At 38.8% G+C, this 21,256-nt stretch overlaps 1 protein-coding gene and 1 pseudogene across 1 annotated transcript; both read left to right on the top strand.

The window, feature by feature from the left end:
- Positions 1-16,399: 16,399 nt before the first annotated feature.
- LOC125897847 (odorant receptor 131-2-like) lies at positions 16,400-17,371 on the top strand. The gene has a single exon (XM_049591303.1). It carries the CDS (start codon positions 16,400-16,402, stop codon positions 17,369-17,371), a length of 972 nt encoding a protein of 323 aa, XP_049447260.1.
- A 2,392-nt stretch (positions 17,372-19,763) lies between these two features.
- Positions 19,764-20,622, top strand: LOC125898386 (odorant receptor 131-2-like; annotated as a pseudogene).
- The last annotated feature ends 634 nt before the right edge of the window (positions 20,623-21,256 follow it).

Genomic DNA, 21,256 nt, shown 5'->3' with positions numbered 1-21,256 from the left:
GTACACACCGGTGTTGAGCTGTTAGGTCTTATTTACAAGTACATGGATGAATGACACAGATTCCCCACTATATACAAATAAAAATTGAATGGATGACATTTTAGAATTAAGGTGCTTACTGAAGGCCTCACATTTCTCAAAAGTACCAGAGGATATGAAAAATATTTTATAAATATATTGGGACCAACATTTTAACAGAGAGTGAAAGGGGTTGTTCTAAAATACATACTCATCTTCAGACTTTCCCACAAATACATTTGCATAACTGGGGGAACAACAACTGCCAATAATGACTCCTTGACAATGCAAATAGGAAGAATTTTCAAATTTAAAGTAAATTTCTGTAAAGGACCAGCTGGGTAAGTTCCACTAGAAAACCAGTAGGGATGGTTATTCTCTCTGAGAACCTGGAAATGAGTCAATGCCTCTCAACTCTCTTTTGAACTAAGACGAAATGGTCTACTGGCCTACAAAAAGTGGAAATGGAGGGATTGTTAATTTGGACGAATAAAGGTACGTTTAGATCTCCGGTTGGGCAGAATAGGGTCATTCCAGTCATTCATACACAGATGGATCTTATCACTGAATTATGTATTCTCTATCCTGATTGTGGTTTGAACCTCACCTGTGTGTAGTTGCCATTCACTATTGTTTTGTCACACAGATGATGTCTCTTTAGCTGAAAGGCGTCCGTGTCTGTATGTTTTTGCCCATATTAAATGAGTGGATTCTACTTTGAGTGCCAATGTTGTGTTTTTTTGTGACTAAAAACTCACATTGTCTTTAGATGTGAGACGGTATCAGACGTTAATCTTTAAAAATTACTCTCAAAGTGTTTTCAAAGTCCTCTAGTGTATGGCAGGCATCTATTTACTTTAGACTTTATTGACTTTAACTTCTTAACCTTTACCATACTTTGTCTCCATAGAGGTACACACCCCTCCCCTCTCCATAAGATTTCTAATTAACTCCCACAGGAACCTTTAATCATGTCAATATATACTGAAAACACTAATGAGTAAGGGTTTGAATATTTTATGTGTCTAAATTAGTTACCAGGAGACTAGTTTGAAACTTCTATGGAAAGTATACCTAACTATGCAACTGTGTACTGTAGCAGCGCAGTTGCCAGGAGAAAATAAGATGACACTTTATGTGGATAGTCCCCCTACATACTATTCATAAACATACTCACATATTCTTAGAATAATTTAGTTGAATTATATTATTTAGTTGAGTATGTCCTGAATTGTCACCTGTATTCTACAGATAGAAAAAAATGTAATTGTTGAATCTCAACTAATCTGTAAGTGGACGATCCAAATACAGGGTTACCATGCATGCAACCTCATACCTGGATATGAGCTCAGACTTTCAAGATTCAAGTTAGCTTTTGAGGACAGACAAAGAAAACTGAAGTTTCCTCCATTTACTTTGGACTTGTTAAACTTTGTTATACTTTCTCCACACAAGGTACACATCATCCCCTCTCCATTAACATTACTGATAAACATCCACAGGAGGCTTTAATTATATCAATATTTAATGAAGACATGATGGTGAGTAATGGTTATCTAGGGATTGGGTCAGCTGTCTGTGATACCTCAGAGTCTTTCACCAAACTAAGAACAACATTTCCATAATAACACAACTCATTACTTGGAAAAGTTTGCAGAAGTATAACTTGTACTGACTTGTACCTACTGATGTTTTCTGTGTTGTTTTGAACATAAGATTTTAAAGCAGAATAGTATAAAACAAATGTTGAAAATCTATTAGAAAATCTGAAGTAATACAACATTTTTACAAGTATGAGACACAACACATGGCCAACTGATGTCAAATTCAAATTTGGGCAAATGCAAGGAACAGAAATTGTTGGCTGAGATATCTGGCAATCAAGCAAACACGCCCTAAAACAACTCTTTTCACAACTTAATGTCAGTTGTCTTATGCTAGTTTCAGACTAGACAATATCAGCCCAATTATAGCCTGACACCGCCATCCTACAATGTATGCCCGGCTTGTGAATGAGTGTCGTGTGCAATAAATGATCCTTTTATTCATTGTAATGTGTTATAGTAGACACGACATCCCAACAGAAAGTCTAGCAGCTTTGAATTCCTCTTGTCTTTCATGACTTCGCCTGTCACAGCTGTCAATTTGACCACTGAGAACACAAAGCGATCTGCTGCCATAGACCACTGTATGGCAACATCATCTTAGCTTAACTGATATTTTCTCTAGGGACTACTACAACAGAGTAAAACAGGTAAAATGCCAACACAAGATAGCAGAGACACTTTAGCAAACCTGGTAAGCACTGCCATTAGCATCAAGCTAGCAAAAAATGTTACTTCCTCATAATGGAGGATATAAAAGAACAAAACTCAAAAATACTGGCTCTGCCTTTATTTACCGCCGCTGCAGAAGGTACCAGCTGCATTTGAAACAGACCACATTAGAAACAGGCCTTTATTCCTCATCCCCTCTGTAGTTTTCTATTTTTATTTTTAATCTGCTCCCATTTGCGATGTTTAATTTAATGCATCACTCCGTCATTTCACACTCAACACTTCCTTTATCCATTTGATATTGGAGAGAATCCTTCATATTATAAAAAAAGGCTTTTATTGTGAAACATTTGTTGGAACTTGTGTTGGAGGATTCAGTGACTTGCAGTTTTAATGCAGTACTTCAGATATAGCTCCTGACATTACTACAAAAACATCTCAGCTGGGACATGAACAGACACAGTGACTGAAATATTAATAACAATAAAAAAATAATAATAACAATAATAATAATTTAAAAAAATATATAGGACAAGAATAATCCAGTGACATCACGCACGTTATGAAAGATGATCAGCAATGATTGATCATGGACCAATGTGTAGTTTGTCATGTCTGTCACTCAAGTTACTGCAGGATTTTATGACTTCACAATCTCCTAAACTGATGTCGTGACTGTTGAAATAGACAAACGTAATGTAGTCCGAAGCTGGCATAACCTGTAAAGCATCATACCTGAGTATGAGTTTATACATGTAATATTCAAGTCAACTAATGAGGACAGATGTTGACGGCTGAAGTTTGATTCATTTACTTTGCACTTGTTCAATTTTGTCATGCTTTCTCTGTTCTACAGATAAACATCTACAGGCAAAGCAAAAAAGCTGAACTTTTGAATCTCAACTAATCTGTAAGTGGATGATCCTAATACAGTCTTACAATGCATGCAACCTCGAACCTGAATGTTGTTCAGACTTTTAAGATTCAAGTTAACTTTTGGGGACAGACAAAGAAGATTGGAGTTTGCTCCATTTACTTTGGATTTGTTAAACTTTGTCATACTTTCTCCACACAAGGTACACATCATCCCCTCTCCATTAACATTACTGATAAACACCCACAGGAAGCTTTAATTATATCAATATTTAATGAAGACATAATGGTGAGTAATGGTTATCTAGGGATTGGGTCAGCTGTGGGGATTTCTCTCTGTGATACCTCAGGGTCTTTCAACCAACTAAGAACAACATTTCCATAATAACAACACAACTCATTATTTGGAAAAGTTTGCAGAAGTATAACTTGTACTGACTTGTACCTGATGTTTTATAAGTTGTTTTGAACGTTAGATTTTAAAGCAGAATAGTATAAAACAAATGTTGAAAATCTATTAGAAAATCTGAAGTAATACATTAGTATACATTTTTGCAAGTATGAGACACAACACATGGCCAACTGATGTCAAATTCAAATTTGGGCAAATGCAAGGAATAGAAATGGTTGGCTGAGATATCTGTCAATCAAGCAAACATGCCCTAAAACACAATTCTTCACAACTTAATGTCAGCTGTCTTATGCTAGTTTCAGACCAGAAAATATCAGCCCAATTATAGCCTGACACCGCCATCCTACAATGTTTGCTCAGCTTGTGAATGAGTGTCGTGTGCAATAAATGATCCTGTTATCCTGTGTAATGTGTTATAGTAGACAACAACGGAAGCCACATGTGGGACGCCTCACAACATCCCGACAGAAAGTCTAGCAGCTTTGAATTCCTCTCGTCTTTCATGACTTCGCCTGTCACAGCTGTCAATTTGACCACTGAGAACACAAAGCAAGTTAACTTTTGAGGACAGACAAAGAAGACTGAAATTTGCTACATTTACTTTGGATTTGTTAAACTTTGTCAGTCTTCTTCTTCAAAACATACACATCATCCCCTCTTCATTAGCATTACTGATAAACACCCACAGGAGGCTTTAATATATCAATATTTAATGAAGACATGATGGTGAGTAATGGTTATCTAGGGATTGGGTTAGCTGTGGGGATTTCTCTCTGTGAGACTTCAGTGTCATTCACCAAACTAAGAACAACATTTCCATAATAACAACACACCTCATTATTTGGAAAAGTTTGCATAAGTATAACTTTTACGGACTTGTACCTATTGATGTTTTCTGAGTTGTTTTGAACATTAGATTTTAATGTCAGCTGTCTTATGCTAGTTTCAGACTAGACAATATCAGCCCAATTATAGCCTGACACCACCATCATATGTTTGCTCGGCTTGTGCAAAGTGTTGTGCGCAGTAAATGATCCTTTTATCCCATGTAATGTGTTATAGTAGACAACAACGGACACCACATGTGGGACGCCTCACGACATCCCAACAGAAAGTCGGTAAATAGCAGACACACTTTAGCAAACCTGGTAAGCACTGCCATTGGCATCAAGCTAGCAAAGAATGTTACTTCCTCATAATAGAGGATACTAAAGAACAAAACTCAAAAATACTGGCTCTGCCTTTATTTACCACCACTGCAGAAGGTACCATCTGCATTTGAAACAGACCACATTAGAAACAGGTCTTTATTTCTCATCCCCTCTGTAGTTTTCTATTTTTATTTTAATCCGTTCCAATTTGCGATGTTTAATTTCATGCATCACTCCGTCATTTCACACTCAACACTTCCTTTACCCATTTGATATTGGAGAGAATCCTTCATATTATAAAAAAGGCTTTTATTGTGAAACATTTGTTGGAACTTGTGTTGGAGGATTCAGTGACTTGGACAGTTTTAATGCGGTACTTCAGATATAGCTCCTCATAGCTGGTGACACTTTTTACATTACTACAAAGACAGTACAGCTCGGACATGAACAGACACAGTGACTGAAATAGTAGTAGTAATAATAATAATAATAATTATAATAATAATTATAATAGTAATAATAGGACAAGAATATTTTGATGACATTACACACGTTGTGAAAGGTGATCAGCAATGATTGGTCTTGGATCAATGTGTACTATATATGTCTGTCAGCCAAGTTACTACAAGATTTTAATCTCCTAATCTGATGTAGTGACTGCTGGAATGGACAAACATGTCATGTAGTCTGCAGCCAGCATAACTTGTAAAGCATCATACTTGGATATGAGTTCAGACTTTTAAGATTCAAGTTAGCTTTTGAGGACAGACAAAGAAGACTGAAATTTGCTACATTTACTTTGGATTTGTTAAACTTTGTCAGTCTTTTTCTTCAAAACACACACATCATCCCCTCTTCATTAACATTACTGATAAACACCCACAGGAGGCTTTAATATATCAATATTTAATGAAGACATGATGGTGAGTAATGGTTATCTAGGGATTGGGTCAGCTGTGGGGATTTCTCTCTGTGATACCTCAGGGTCATTCACCAAACTAAGAACAACATTTCCATAATAACAACACACCTCATTATTTGGAAAAGTTTGCATAAGTATAACTTTTACTGACTTGTACCTGATGTTTTCTGAGTTGTTTTGAACATTAGATTTTAAAGCAGAATAGTATAAACAAATGTTGAAAATCTATTAGAAAATCTGAAGTAATACATTAGTATTACAGAGGACAGAGGGATGCCGTATGCTGTAAAGCCCTGTGAGGCAAATTGTGATTTGTGATATTGGGCTTTATAAATAAAATGGAATTGAATTGAATTGAATTGAATTGAATTGAATTGAAAATTGAATTAGTACATTTTTGCAAGTATGAGACACAACACATGGCCAACTGATGTCAAATTCAAATTTGGGCAAATGCAGGGAACAGAAATGGTTGGCTGAGATATCTGTCAATCAAGCAAACATGCCCTAAAACACGATTCTTTTATTTATTTATTTATTTAATGTTTATTTGTATAGGGCCAAGTATATAGCATACATAAATGCCACACACTACAGCATTAGCTGGGCCTTAAAATCCAAAAGAAACAAAAACACAAGTGACAGTGTAAAGTACACATGAGTAAAAGTACAGAGAGAACAATAAAATACACAAGCTGCAACACATAATAAGCACCACAGAATAGGAAGCACCAAATTATTTATGACTACATAACTGATTCCTCTTCAAAAAGTGCTTCAGTTTGAGTGTAAAGTGATCGAAATCAGTATCCAGTTTAAGTTCTGAAGGTAATGAATTCCAAATGTTAACTCCATGAACAGAAAAGGCTGTTTGTCCAAATGAGGATTTACAAAGGGGAACCTTACTGAGCCAGAAGCTCTAAGTGGAACCACAAGGTCACTGAGCACCTGGGGAGCCTGATTATGTAGGCATTTACGGACGAGTTTGAAATTGGCAAAATTAATGAAATTATCAAAATTTAATATATTTAGTTTCTGAAGAACATGGCAATGATGTGCTCTTATTGGTTTCCTGTCCAAAATTTTAATTGCTCGATTATATATCACCAAAAGACGGTTAATTGTTGTAGATGTTGCTTGTGACCAAGAGGTTACACAGTAACTTAAATGTGAAAAAATCATAGCGTGCATGAAACTGTTCGCAGCATGAAATGGGGGACAGTCCCTGGTAAGTCTAAATGTATGTAAGTTCGCTTTTGCATCCCTGCTCACCAGAGAATTGCCATTAAGTTTTAACAATTTAATGTCAATTCTCAATAGTGCCAGGTTCAGACCACACAATATCAGCCCAGTTATAGCCTGTCACCGCCATCCTACAATGTTTGCTCAGCTTTTGAATGAGTGTCACGCGCAGTAAATGATCTAATACTCTTCACTCTCTTCAACTCATAAAGCATCACCAAAATGTATCATAATGATGTCTTTAATTTACTGGACTATATTGCTGTCATTGTTCATTTTAGGTGCACATTAATAATCCTCCAGGGGCCGGTTGCACCAACTGGTCTTTACTATGCCTGGTCATAACTCCTAAGACGGTCTTTGTTAAGACCAGTCTTAGGAGTGGACTTAAGTCGGTTGCACCGACAGGGCTTACGCCTGGTCTTGGCTACACCGGTTTTAGCTGTGCGCATTCATGTGAATGCCCCCTGGAATGCCGCACCCGGCCTGCCAAGAGGAGTGCGGTGACGTCAAATGACATGCCGCTGATACACCCCGCGAGCTTGACAGTTGACAGCCAGTTTAATCTGTGTTGTTGTTTAATCTGCTTCAGTGGGAAGGTGAACATGAAGGTCAAGGCGGCGGCTCAGTGCCAGTGACACTATGCGGATGGCCCGACAGGCAGCAGATTTGTGGACACTGATCATGTCCCTGACGGTATTTTGGAAAGCTCCGTTTCCATAGAAACGGAGCGCAATCAGCAACTGTAAGGCCGGTGGCAGTGCTGCGTTACGGCCCGACACAAACCGTAAATCCGGTGACAGCTCTTCAGTGAGTTCAAACAGATCTCTCCTACCGAATCGAAACCTCTCAATCAGCTTCTCGTCATTATAAATGTCCAATGGATTGCTTCTGTTCCTAATTACTCTCTCCTGTCTAAATGCCCACTCGTTGTACAGATGGTGTATGAGACGTGCCATTGTCAAGCTGTGCTCTATGCGCTCTAGAGCACACTAGCACAGCTTGATAATGACCTTATGCCTGCTCTTGACTAGGCATAAGATTTACACCTGGTCTTAGTGACAAGAAGGCTTAAGCCTAGATGGTGCAACCGGCGTAACTATTAGGTCGGACTTACAGTGGTGGAAAAAAGTGTTCGGACACCCCATGCATTTGTGAAATATTGCATTAAGAATCACTCTTAGTTCTTCAAGTGCAATTTCTTTTAGTACAGTCACAGCCAAAATACTAAATAAATCCTAAAAAAGCCATTAAAAACTTAAAATTGATTGGTTCCATAAAAATACATAAGAAATTTTGAGTATTGGGTCATTTTGGTACCAGTGATGAAGGTCGTTCTTTTTATTAAAAGACACAATTTTTGTTGCCAAGCTTCGTGTCTACATAAAGCCAGCACATTTGAAAGTTCTTCAGACACAAAAATGGCTCAAACAAGGAACCTAACGCAGGAAACACGCCTGAAGATAAAGATTCTCAGCCAGGAAGGGTACAGCTGCCGCCAGATAGCCAGGAAGTGCAGATGCAGTCCTTCAGCAGTTGGATACACTCTGCAGAAATACAGACGAACCAACAGCTTGGAAGACAAACCAAGATCTGGGCGTCCAAGGGTTTCTTCAGCAAGAAATGACCGCATCCTGATCCGCATGTGCAGGCAAAACCGCCGAATGACATCACAGGAGCTTCAGCAGCAGTGGTCAAACCAAACTGGTGTCCAGTGTTCCACCCGCACTGTACGTGGCCGACTTTTAGATCATGGCTTAAGGTCCTACAAGGCTATCAAGAAGCCCCTGATCAATGAGAGACAGAGGTTAGCCCGGCGTCGTTGGGCCCAGGCACACAAGAACTGGACAGCCAGGAACTGGAAGAAGATTTTGTGGTCAGATGAGTCCAGTTTCCAGCTTTATCTTCCTCCTACTAATGTGAGGGTACGCAGAAGGCCAGGCGAAGCATGTACAGTACCTACTGTCAAGCATGGTGGAGGCAGTATCATGGTTTGGGGATGCATGAGTGCTGCTGGTGTTGGTCATCTCACTGTCTGTGATGGCACATTGAACTCTACCAAGTATTGGACCATTCTCCAAACCCACATGCTCCCTTCTGCGCGTGCACTGTTCCGTCGAGGTAAAAACTGGATGTTTCAACAAGATAATGCCCCTTGCCACACATCCAAGGCCAGCAGAACTTGGCTGCAGGAGCACAGTATCCAGGTCTTAGAGTGGCCAGCTCAATCCCCGGACATGAGTCCCACTGAAAATCTGTGGTGGATTATCAAAAGGTCTGTTTCAAAGCATAAACCAAAGAATTTAGAAGAATTAAAAGCAGTAATTCAAGAAGAATGGGACAAGATTACCCCTCAACAGTGTGAAAGGCTCGTGGGGAACATGCCAGCCAGGATTAGAGCTCTACTACGTGCCAATGGCAGGACTACTAAATATTAATTTGATGATGTGATGGTTTATTTATTTTTTGTTCAGTTTTGAACACATTCTCTGTTATTTGTTGACTTTGATACCGACAATGTTGAGAACTGACATATTGAAACTGTCAAGCCCTGTTGGTGCAACCGGCCCCAGGACTGTAATGTGCTCATGTTTAACCCAAACAATGTGTCATGCAAATGCAGATTTCGAACTCGAGTTTGACTGAACTGAACCACAACAGGTCAGGTATGAAAGCACCCTAAAGTCCAGTTCAGACCAAGGATTCACAAGGAAACAAGTTGAAATTTACAACTACTTCATGGGATCCAAAATGCCCCCCTCCTTCGCCTCACTGTATTGTTGACATTTACAGCAAGAAATCATCTTCAATCAGGAACACAACCAATACCTACCATACATTTCACACTGGTAAAGGTACACAGATGATGTCTGGTTTGTGTGGGCAGGCGTGGTGTGAGTCCTTACTAAAAGACTTTCACACCTTTGTCAACACCAACAATTTTAACCCAAGATTCACTATTGAGTATAGTCAACAGTAAACGAACTTCTTAGATATACTGGTTTACAAGGATGGCAACAGACTGGGCTCTAATCTATATAGAAAACCTACTGACAGAAACACTGTACTGCATGGCCATTCTTACCATCCTATTCTTCTTAAGAAGAGCCTGCCAATATCTCAGTTTAACCGCATCCGCTGCATCTGCAGCCCAGATGCCGACTATGAAGTCCAATCTACCAAACTTGTAAAACGCGGAAGTGTTCTTGATATTAAAACAGCAAATATATTCCTCTGTTATAATTTCCCACCAATGATAATAATAATGATAATAACGTGATAGTTCGGCTGTTCTAGATATTTGTTATAGCCTATTCAAATATTCAATCACAAAAACACCGTTTCTAGAGAACTTGCTAAAATATCTGAAATGAACCATCATGCCTACTTTTCTTAACATATTTCATCTAGGTGCAGTGTCATTATTAGTTCAGCTTTACTAGACATTTGATATATTCAGTAGATGTATCTTTTTACGACCCTGTTTTACAACAAGCCGCAAAAAAACAACCGTCCCAAAAACGCCGTTTTTAGAGTACTATCTAAAATAACTATGATTAGCCAACATCCTTGCTTTTTTTTCTTAACGTAGTTCATCTAGATGCAGTGTAATAACTACTTCGGCTTTACTAGATATTAGATTTATTCAGTAGATCTATCTTTTTACAACCCTAATTTAAAGCCGCGAACGAACCTACTGTCCCAAAAACGCCGTTTCTAGTGTATAAGCTAAAATATCGAAAATTAGCCGACATCTTTACTTTTTCTTACCATAGTTCATCTAGGTGCAGTGTAATAACTAGTTCGGCTTTACTTGATATTAGATATATTCAGTAGATATATCTTTTTACGACCCTATTTAGAGCCCTACTTTGCAAATCAGAAGAACTACAACTATGTTGCTGATATGTATCAAACTGCATGGCGCGGTCCCAGGGAACTGTAGTTTTTTAAAAATCTAAGTGTTTTTCCCAGATTTGGAAGTTGTAAATACTGAATTGAGAGTACACTGTGGACTTTAAGGGGATGGTAAACACATTTGTGAAATCAGATTTTAAATATCTAATTTCTAAATGGGTGAAAATTAATTTTATCCATATTTTATCCATATCTGACAGCACCCTCAGTTGTTGACTACACTCACATGATAGCTGAGGTCAAGAGCTCTCTATAACAGTTGGTCCCATGTCTGTACCCCCTTTAGTTGCTGAGTTGTAAGTCCTCAAACATGCACTGAGGTCAAGGTTCAAAGGTCAATGCCTGAAACCAGGAGCCATGTAGAATCTTCATACTGACATATGTTACTCTCCAGGTTGAGACCTTTCCAATGATGTATTTGGTTTAGCTCTACGACAAAGTTTTTTTATTTTTTGGACACAAGCCATGCCAGGTGTAGTTTCAGAGAGCACTTTGAAGGCCCAGTGTATAAAATGAGTTTTGTTTGTTTCTTTGCTTGTTTTTTCCTTTTTTACTGTAGATAGTTACTAACATGAGTCATCCTCACACAATACAATACTACTAAAAAGTAAAACCAATAATAACAATAATGAAATAAGCAAAAATAATATTAAAATCATATTGAAATTTTAAAATCTATTTACAGAGTGGAATGGCAGCCTAATAGATAACTTAGATAATATTTATTATTGTTTAGACACTTTATTATTGCTTAGATACTATTTAGCCTATTATTGTATTTACTTTTAGCATGTTCTACTTTTGAGTAATTTCCGAGAAGTTATGATAAAGAAAAAAAAAAAAAAAAAAAAAAAAAATTACAGACTATGGAGACAACCTCTCCAATGTCTCACGTCAATTAATTAACACTATTTGTCGGCTTTTTATAATGCCTTTTTTTGCTGCTGTCTCCAGTTGAGAGTGGTGATTTGCTAAATACATTCTACAATAATAATTAGATTAACATTTGGTCTATAATATTATAGATTTTATAGATATTATATTATTATTATTATACACACGAACACGCGATTGAATGAATGAATGAATGAATGAATGAATGAATGAACATTAGAAGTGGTTCAGCCGCAGTCCCGGCGGCTGGCGCGGTCACATTGAGATTACATTTGTTTTTTTATTACAAACAAAATGTTTTATATTGACCGTATGAATGGTTTCGTTTTCAAATAAATATTTGGAAACGAAAATATGCTTTGGTGTACTTTTACAGAGTTTTGCAATATGTATATAGCCTACCTGTATCAAAATGTATAATGTTCAGCAGCGGTTTGTGTGACAGCTGCCACGGTCGGAGGTATAAGCAGCGGGGCAGCCGCTGGTTCTGTGGCGCTGGCTTGGGGTCCGCTCTCCCCTGGTGGAGTGGAGGGTGGCCGGGTTGCCAGGGGCAGATGGCTCCATGTGATGGTGTTTCCTCTGTGGTTCTTCCGTGCTCAGCCTTATTTTTATCTTCTTCTTTATTTATTTATTAGTGGCATTTGGATTCAGTTACGGCAGACGGACGGCAATCTGAAATGGCATTAAGCCCACAGACGGCGGAGAGCAGCTACAAAACAGTAGTGGAACGCGCCCCATCCGCCCACAGCACAATGCTCTTAAAGCTCTACGCTATCAAAAGCTGGCAAAATACATTTATTTTATTTTATGGCCTTGACATTAACCTGTCATACTGTTGAGTTATCAAGAACACTTCCGCATTTTGTGTGTATACAGGAATGTTAAAGATATCATTGAGGAAAACGAGGTTGACGTGACGTGATTGAATCAGGGAATCCGTGTGTCCACCACGGGAGAGGATCCTAATTGACTTTACATTGGCATTGTTTTCGTGGTGGCAGCACGTAATTTCAACCCATTACGTGCTGCCACCACGGAATGCGGTGTTAAGAGGTCGTGGTCATTTCACGTATTTCTGTGAGATCAGGTTGGCTAGGAAACCACTGCTAAGGAGAGGCAACAAGCAGAAGAGATTTGTTTGGGCCAAGAAACACAAGGAATGGACATTAGACCAGTGGAAATCTGTGCTTTGGTCTTATGAGTCCAAATTTGAGATCTTTGGTTCCAACCGCCGTGTCTTTGTGAGACGCGGAAAAGGTGAACGGATGGATTCCACATGCCTGGTTCCCACTGTGAAGCATGGAGGAGGAGGTGTGATGGTGTGGGGGTGTTTTGCTGATGACACTGTTGGGGATTTATTCAAAATTGAAGGCACACTGAACCAGCATGGCTACCACAGCATCCTGCAGCGACATGCCATCCCATCCGGTTTGCGTTTAGTTGGACGATCATTTATTTTTCAACAGGACAATGACCCCAAACACACCTCCAGGCTGTGTAAGGGCTATTTGACCTAGAAGGAGAGTGATGGAGTGCTGTGGCAGATGACCTGGCCTCCACAGTCACCGGACCTGAACCCAGTCGAGATAGTTTGGGGTGAGCTGGACCGCAGAGTGAAGGCAAAGGGGCCAACAAGTGCTAAACACCTCTGGGAACTCCTTCAAGACTGTTGGAAAACCATTTCAGGTGACTACCTCTTGAAGCTCATGGAGAGAATGCCAAGAGTGTGCAAAGCAGTAATCAGAGCAAAGGGTGGCTATTTTGAAGAAACTAGAATATAAAACATGTTTTCAGTTATTTCACCTTTTTTTGTTAAGTACATAACTCCACATGTGTTCATTCATAGTTTTGATGCCTTCAGTGAGAATCTACAATGTAAACAGTCATGAAAATAAAGAAAACGCATTGAATGAGAAGGTGTGTCCAAACTTTTGGTCTGTACTGTATATAAGCACACTAATCTGATTGTAAAAGGTGGAGCAAGAAACACTGCAGTCCATTGATCAGTCAGTAGCGAATCAACACTCTTGCTTGTCAAGGACTGCAGTGGAAAGTAAACATTAGCCATTTTTAGGTAGGAATTGTGCAAATTTGCAGGAAAGCCCAATCAGTCTTTTTTCAGCATTGGCAGTATAAAAACAAAATCGGGGAGTGCAGCAAAATGCCGCCTACCTACTTTTGTTTACAGAATGCGCCTTTTTCAGGGCAATGGGGGGCGTGAGCAAGTAACAAAACGTGTAGCTCAGCGTGTGACGTAAACAATGACGTGGGAGGGAAGCCTGCAGCCATAGGCGACGATAGCCAGGCGGCGATTCTCTCGTAAATCGCCCCGTTCCTCACAGTCTCCATCATCTGATGGTTAATGGCCACTTCGTTTGTGAGGACAAGGAGGGCGTGCAATTCCTTGTCTCCCCAGTTGCTCATCTTTACAGTGTCTGTCAGGTTTGCGTTTCCCTCTTGCTACTAGCTGCTTGCTAATTCCTGCTATCAGCTGTTTCCTGTTTATCCACCACCAGTGGCTCGCACTTGCGGCGTCATCAACAGCTCCTCCCACAAGTCATCAACAGCCCCTCCTGTTGCGGAAGGCCAAAAAGGCGGAAAATTGGTCACCTCGGATCGACTCGCCATTCCGCCTGTGTGTGTCTAAACGCTCACAGCTGGCCGGCAAACGGCCCAACATTCGCTGAAAATCTGGCAGTGTAAAAGGGGCTATAGTGCCTTCGGTGACATACATCAGTCAACTATAAGCAGTGGCATAGTGGTAGTTGATGAACTGGAAGTACTATTACGTACATGGGTAGGTTATGGAGAAGGAAGTGGGTGTACTCTCCTATATATTCCAATGGCTTTTGGCTGATAGATAGGTATACTGTAAACAGCCAGAAAAAGAAAGGAGTATACCCCATCTACCTATGTGTACCCTAAACTACACCACTAAATATACCTATACAATAAAAGGATGTTTGTTGCCTTTTCATCTTCACTGGTTAACAGTTAGCAGCTACAGACTGAGAAAAAAATAATTTATTTCACTTTGATGCCCAAAAGCTACTGACAACTACCGACAACCTTTAAGGTTGAATGTTTTATTGCATATTACTCAAATTATGAGTTGACAACATGAATCAGTCAGTGCACCTTAAATGTCAATTTGAGACTTTTGCCAATCCATTTGTTTTTACTGGCTCTTTTGCATGATTCAAGCATTTGAAAAAAAATATTTTAATTTCAGGCAGCTTATGCAAACTATGTAATTAAATAAATAAATAAATATAGATATTCTATTTCCTCAACTGGGCAAAAAGTAGCAGAGTTCAGGTTTGCTCTGCAGCACTACACCCCTGCTCTAAACACTCAAACCTGTTCTTTTTTGTTCTGAAAATGTTGTACAGCCCCTTTCTGCGGATGATCAGTGAGGTGCAGGCGTTGTAGGTGAAGAGAAAATACAGCAAAAGCTTGATGGAGCAGTCATGCAGCTATGACCATCTGGTAACAGCCCTTCCTACATTAAGAGTACAGTCTGCTGTGGGAACCTTAAACAGATTTATGGTTTAAGCACATGTCCATATGGCTTAAATATGGTTCTAATGGTAATATATCAAAAGTGTTTGGTGGAGAGGCAGCACTTCTCAACAATTCTGAGTGTACTGTGGAAGCCTTCAGCTTTCAGGGATCCACAATCAATCATGATCTGAAGTGGGGATCTTATATATTTGCAATTTTCCCACCCAACATGCAATGTCTGTATACTTATATGTACTATTTAGTTATGCATATTTTTTTTTTATCTATCTTTGTATAGCTTTGTTGCCCTTATTTTAGCAATATGTCTGTTTCTTTTTGGGCCGTGTACGTGGGGCGCCTGCTCTACCCTAAGCCACCATCGCCCCAATATGTCTGTTTCTATCATCAAAATGCGTATAAGTGCATTGAGTGTAATTCTTGGGACCTGTACACATTCATGGCCAATAAAGTTGATTCTGAACCTTGACCTTGACAGGCAGCAGATATGGATACATTGTCAGAGTAACTCTCAGGGAGAGCTTCTGCCTGCTGTCCTTCCAACCAAACATCATATTCTTTCAGGAAATGAGATACACCACCTTCCTACAGTGCATACGAAAATTTCCTTTAAATTTACATGGTTTTCACGTCCATGATTAACAACACAAAATAAAACAAGAACTACTAACAAAATACCAAATATTTCTAATTCTACCAAATTAAAAAGTTACAATAACTCCGTCTGGGGTATTCAAAAATAACTTCAAAAAGATGACATCATTCATCAATGTTTAGATATACAGATCTGGGTAGGTACTGACTCTTGTGTAATGGTATCATGTGAAGTGGGTGTGATGATCAAGTGCTTAAAAAGCATGTGAGGACAAGTGAAACCCTGCAGACCAGTTCTGCTCACACTGAATCAGGCAGGGCCTCCAACCTAATTGTCAGCATGGGGAAAATGTATGTGGATAACTTGGGTTTGCATGTGAACTAAACAGATATCTCTGCAAAAATGATGGATATTTACTTTCCTTAGAGTACAAACTGCAAGATTAATTGTGCGCCTGTGTTATAATTACATCCAAAGGTTGATGTGGTTTTAAGATTGTAAATGCTGTTTCAAATTATCTTAGTACTCTCAAAAACCCTTGAGATGTCCCATCTTGATTTTAGGGGCCTCCCATATATGTCATATGCAAACTCATCTCAGACAAACATCACTGCTGGTGTGCAGGGCCGGGGAATACTGGAAATTGTGTTATTTTCTGCTCCAATTACCATGCCATGCTGTGTGTTTCTCTTCATTAACGGGGTCATGTTATTCACCTTGAGGAGTAAAACAATATTTCGTGAGACCTCTCGTTACATTCTTCTGTTTAACCTTCTTTTTGCAGACACTGTACAGATGGTACTGAGCCAGTTACTATACCTGCTGGCTGCTTGTAGAATAACACTAACATATCCTGTATGTGGCGTTCTTATCATGCTTGCTGATCTAACCCACAAAATCTCACCTCTCACACTGGTGGTGATGTCTCTGGAGAGATATGTAGCTGTGTGCTACCCACTTAGACACTGCACAGTCATCACTATCAGAAACACAGCAGTGGCTATCATTGTGATTTGGACCTTCAGTTCACTAAATATTCTCACTCCAGTTGTGTTACTGTTAGATTTTCCTTTCGAAGACCTGGAGAGTCTACAGATGAAAGATTTTTGTGCCGAAAAAAACATGTTTGTTGGTCCAGTGTCCGATGATTATAGCAAAGTGTACACTTATTTTCTTTTTATATCAGCAAGTGTGGCAGTCACTTCTTCCTATATCTGTGTGATGATAGCAGCCAGGTCAGCCTCCACAGACAAAGCTTCAGCTCGCAAGGCCCGCAACACACTGCTGCTGCATCTGGTGCAGCTGGGCCTCAGTCTCTCTTCAACTATACACAAACCCTTGATTACTGCCATCTCAAAAATCACTGGCAGGGTAATCATTTTGCGTATCTGGAGTATTTCTTATGTGTCTTTAATCCTTTTTCCCAGATGTCTGAGCACTCTCATCTATGGCATCAGAGACCAGGCCATCAGATCCATCCTCATGTACCATCTATGTTGTCGGTTGAAACGATCGATCATCCCAGCCAAGGCTGAGGTCTCATCCTAGGCTATATTAAATCATTCAAGACTTATTCTTGATAAGGATGTTCATATTAATTTGAATCAAAGCTTAGTTTCTTGAAATTCAAATCAGAAAAAACTTTCAATCTGATTTGGCTACACTTGCTGATGATATTGGTGCACTTAATGTTTATGTGTTTTATATTATTAATTACAATATATATATATATATATATATATGAATATCAATAATTAAAATATTGTGTAGCTTAGTCTTTCCACAGTATTTTGTATTCTTTCGGAATTCATTTTACTCTGCACATGCTACACTCAAGTTAAATGTCTTTTCTATTGTTGTCAAATGCAACAGAAAAAGGGGTTATCAAACAGTATATACTTCAAACACTGTCCTCCTCCACACAGTTCCAACACTTTCTCAAAAAAAAATTTTTTAAATAAATTTGAGTGAAGGTATTCAATAAACATGCTCATAGATTTACAGTCTGGGTAAAGTTCTTTTAAGGTGTTAATATTGTTTTTACACCAGATCTTAACAATTACTACATTCACACAGACTATTTGCCTTTGTTCCCTGGTAAAAACAAGTCTAATCAGATGTACTACAATGTAAAGTATAAACTCATTCATTTATCAGTGGACTTAGGTTTACTCTAGCAGCACTACACCCCTGCTCTGCTTGCCTTTTCATCTTCACTGGTTAACAGTTAGCAGCTACAGACTGAGAAAAAAATAATTTATTTCACTTTGATGCCCAAAAGCTACTGACAACTACCGACAACCTTTAAGGTTGAATGTTTTATTGCATATTACTCAAATTATGAGTTGACAACATGAATCAGTCAGTGCACCTTAAATGTCAATTTGAGACTTTTGCCAATCCATTTGTTTTTACTGGCTCTTTTGCATGATTCAAGCATTTGAAAAAAAATATTTTAATTTCAGGCAGCTTATGCAAACTATGTAATTAAATAAATAAATAAATATAGATATTCTATTTCCTCAACTGGGCAAAAAGTAGCAGAGTTCAGGTTTGCTCTGCAGCACTACACCCCTGCTCTAAACACTCAAACCTGTTCTTTTTTGTTCTGAAAATGTTGTACAGCCCCTTTCTGCGGATGATCAGTGAGGTGCAGGCGTTGTAGGTGAAGAGAAAATACAGCAAAAGCTTGATGGAGCAGTCATGCAGCTATGACCATCTGGTAACAGCCCTTCCTACATTAAGAGTACAGTCTGCTGTGGGAACCTTAAACAGATTTATGGTTTAAGCACATGTCCATATGGCTTAAATATGGTTCTAATGGTAATATATCAAAAGTGTTTGGTGGAGAGGCAGCACTTCTCAACAATTCTGAGTGTACTGTGGAAGCCTTCAGCTTTCAGGGATCCACAATCAATCATGATCTGAAGTGGGGATCTTATATATTTGCATTTTTCCCACCCAACATGCAATGTCTGTATACTTATATGTACTATTTAGTTATGCATATTTTTTTTTTATCTATCTTTGTATAGCTTTGTTGCCCTTATTTTAGCAATATGTCTGTTTCTTTTTGGGCCGTGTACGTGGGGCGCCTGCTCTACCCCTAAGCCACCATCGCCCCAATATGTCTGTTTCTATCATCAAAATGCGTATAAGTGCATTGAGTGTAATTCTTGGGACCTGTACACATTCATGGCCAATAAAGTTGATTCTGAACCTTGACCTTGACAGGCAGCAGATATGGATACATTGTCAGAGTAACTCTCAGGGAGAGCTTCTGCCTGCTGTCCTTCCAACCAAACATCATATTCTTTCAGGAAATGAGATACACCACCTTCCTACAGTGCATACGAAAATTTCCTTTAAATTTACATGGTTTTCACGTCCATGATTAACAACACAAAATAAAACAAGAACTACTAACAAAATACCAAATATTTCTAATTCTACCAAATTAAAAAGTTACAATAACTCCGTCTGGGGTATTCAAAAATAACTTCAAAAAGATGACATCATTCATCAATGTTTAGATATACAGATCTGGGTAGGTACTGACTCTTGTGTAATGGTATCATGTGAAGTGGGTGTGATGATCAAGTGCTTAAAAAGCATGTGAGGACAAGTGAAACCCTGCAGACCAGTTCTGCTCACACTGAATCAGGCAGGGCCTCCAACCTAATTGTCAGCATGGGGAAAATGTATGTGGATAACTTGGGTTTGCATGTGAACTAAACAGATATCTCTGCAAAAATGATGGATATTTACTTTCCTTAGAGTACAAACTGCAAGATTAATTGTGCGCCTGTGTTATAATTACATCCAAAGGTTGATGTGGTTTTAAGATTGTAAATGCTGTTTCAAATTATGTGAATATTGGATAAAACCCTCAAGATGTCCCATCTTGATTTCAGGGGACTCCCATATATGTCTCTCTAATATGTCGTATGCAACTTCATCTCAGACAAACGTCACTGTTGGAGTGCAGGGCCGGACAATACTGGAAATCATGTTATTTTCTGCTCCAATTACCATGCCATGCTGTGTGTTTCTCTTCATTAACGGGGTCATGTTATTCACCTTGAGGAGTAAAACAATATTTCGTGAGACCTCTCGTTACATTCTTCTGTTTAACCTCCTTTTTGCAGACACTGTACACATGGCACTGAGCCAGTTACTGTACCTGCTGGCTGCTTGTAGAATAACACTAACATATCCTGTATGTGGTGTTCTTATCATGCTTGCTGATCTTACAAATGAAATTTCTCCTCTCACACTGGTGGTGATGTCTCTGGAGAGATATGTAGCTGTGTGCTACCCACTGAGGCACTCTGCCATCATCACCATCAGAAACACAACAGTGGCTATTATTGTGGTTTGGGCCTTCAGTTCACTAAATATTCTCACTCCAGTTCTGTTACTGTTAGATTTTCCTTTTGAAGACCTGGAGAGTCTGCAGATGAAAGATTTTTGTGCCGAAGAAAACATGTTTGTTGGCTTCACGTCTGATGATTACAGCAAAGCATACACTTATTTTCTGTTTGTATCAGCTAGTGTGGCAGTCACTTCTTCCTATATTGGTGTGATGATAGCAGCCAGGTCAGCCTCCACAGACAAAGCTTCAGCTCGCAAGGCCCGCAACACACTGCTGCTGCATCTGGTGCAGCTGGGCCTCAGTCTTTCTTCAACTATACACAAACCCTTGCTCAAAGCTATCTCAAATATCAATGACAGATTAAAGATTTTGCGTATCCGGAGTATTCTTTATGTTTGTATTATCCTTTTTCCCAGATGTCTAAGCGCTCTCATCTATGGCATCAGAGACCAGGCCATCAGATCGATCCTCTTGTACCATCTATGTTGTCGGTTGAAACTATCGATCATCCCAGCCAAGGCTGAGGTCTCATCCTAGGCTACATTAAATCATTCAAGACTTATTCTTGATAAGGATGTTCATATTAATTTGAATCAAAGCTTAGTTTCTTGAAATTTAAATCAGAAAAAAAAGCATTTCATTAAATTTTCAGTCTGATTTGGCTACACTTGCTGATGATATTGGTGCACTTAATGTTTATGTGTTTTATATTATTAATTACAATATATATATATATATATATATATATATATATATATATATATATATATACATATATAAATATCAATAATTCAATGTTGTGTAGCTTAGTCTTTCCACAGTATTTTGTATTCTTTCGGAATTCATTTTACTCTGCACATGCTACTCTCAAGTTAAATGTCTTTTCTATTGTTGTCAAATGCAACAGAAAAAGGGGTTATCAAACAGTATATACTTCAAACACTGTCCTCCTCCACACAGTTCCAATAGTTTCTCAAAAAAAAAATTTTAAATAAATTTGAGTGAAGGTATTCGATAAACATGCTCATAGATTTACAGTCTAGGTAAAGTTCTTTTAA

This window comes from Epinephelus fuscoguttatus, linkage group LG12 (assembly GCF_011397635.1).
Source record: "Epinephelus fuscoguttatus linkage group LG12, E.fuscoguttatus.final_Chr_v1".
Taxonomy (NCBI): Eukaryota; Metazoa; Chordata; class Actinopteri; order Perciformes; family Serranidae; genus Epinephelus; species Epinephelus fuscoguttatus.
Note: the sequence above shows the minus strand (reverse complement) of the source record. Positions and strands in the feature narration are given on the sequence as shown.

Bases quoted from the DNA above. Each gene is read 5' to 3' on its own strand.
- LOC125897847 (XM_049591303.1), top strand. From the start codon at position 16,400: ATGTCATATGCAAACTCATCTCAGACAAACATCACTGCTGGTGTGCAG.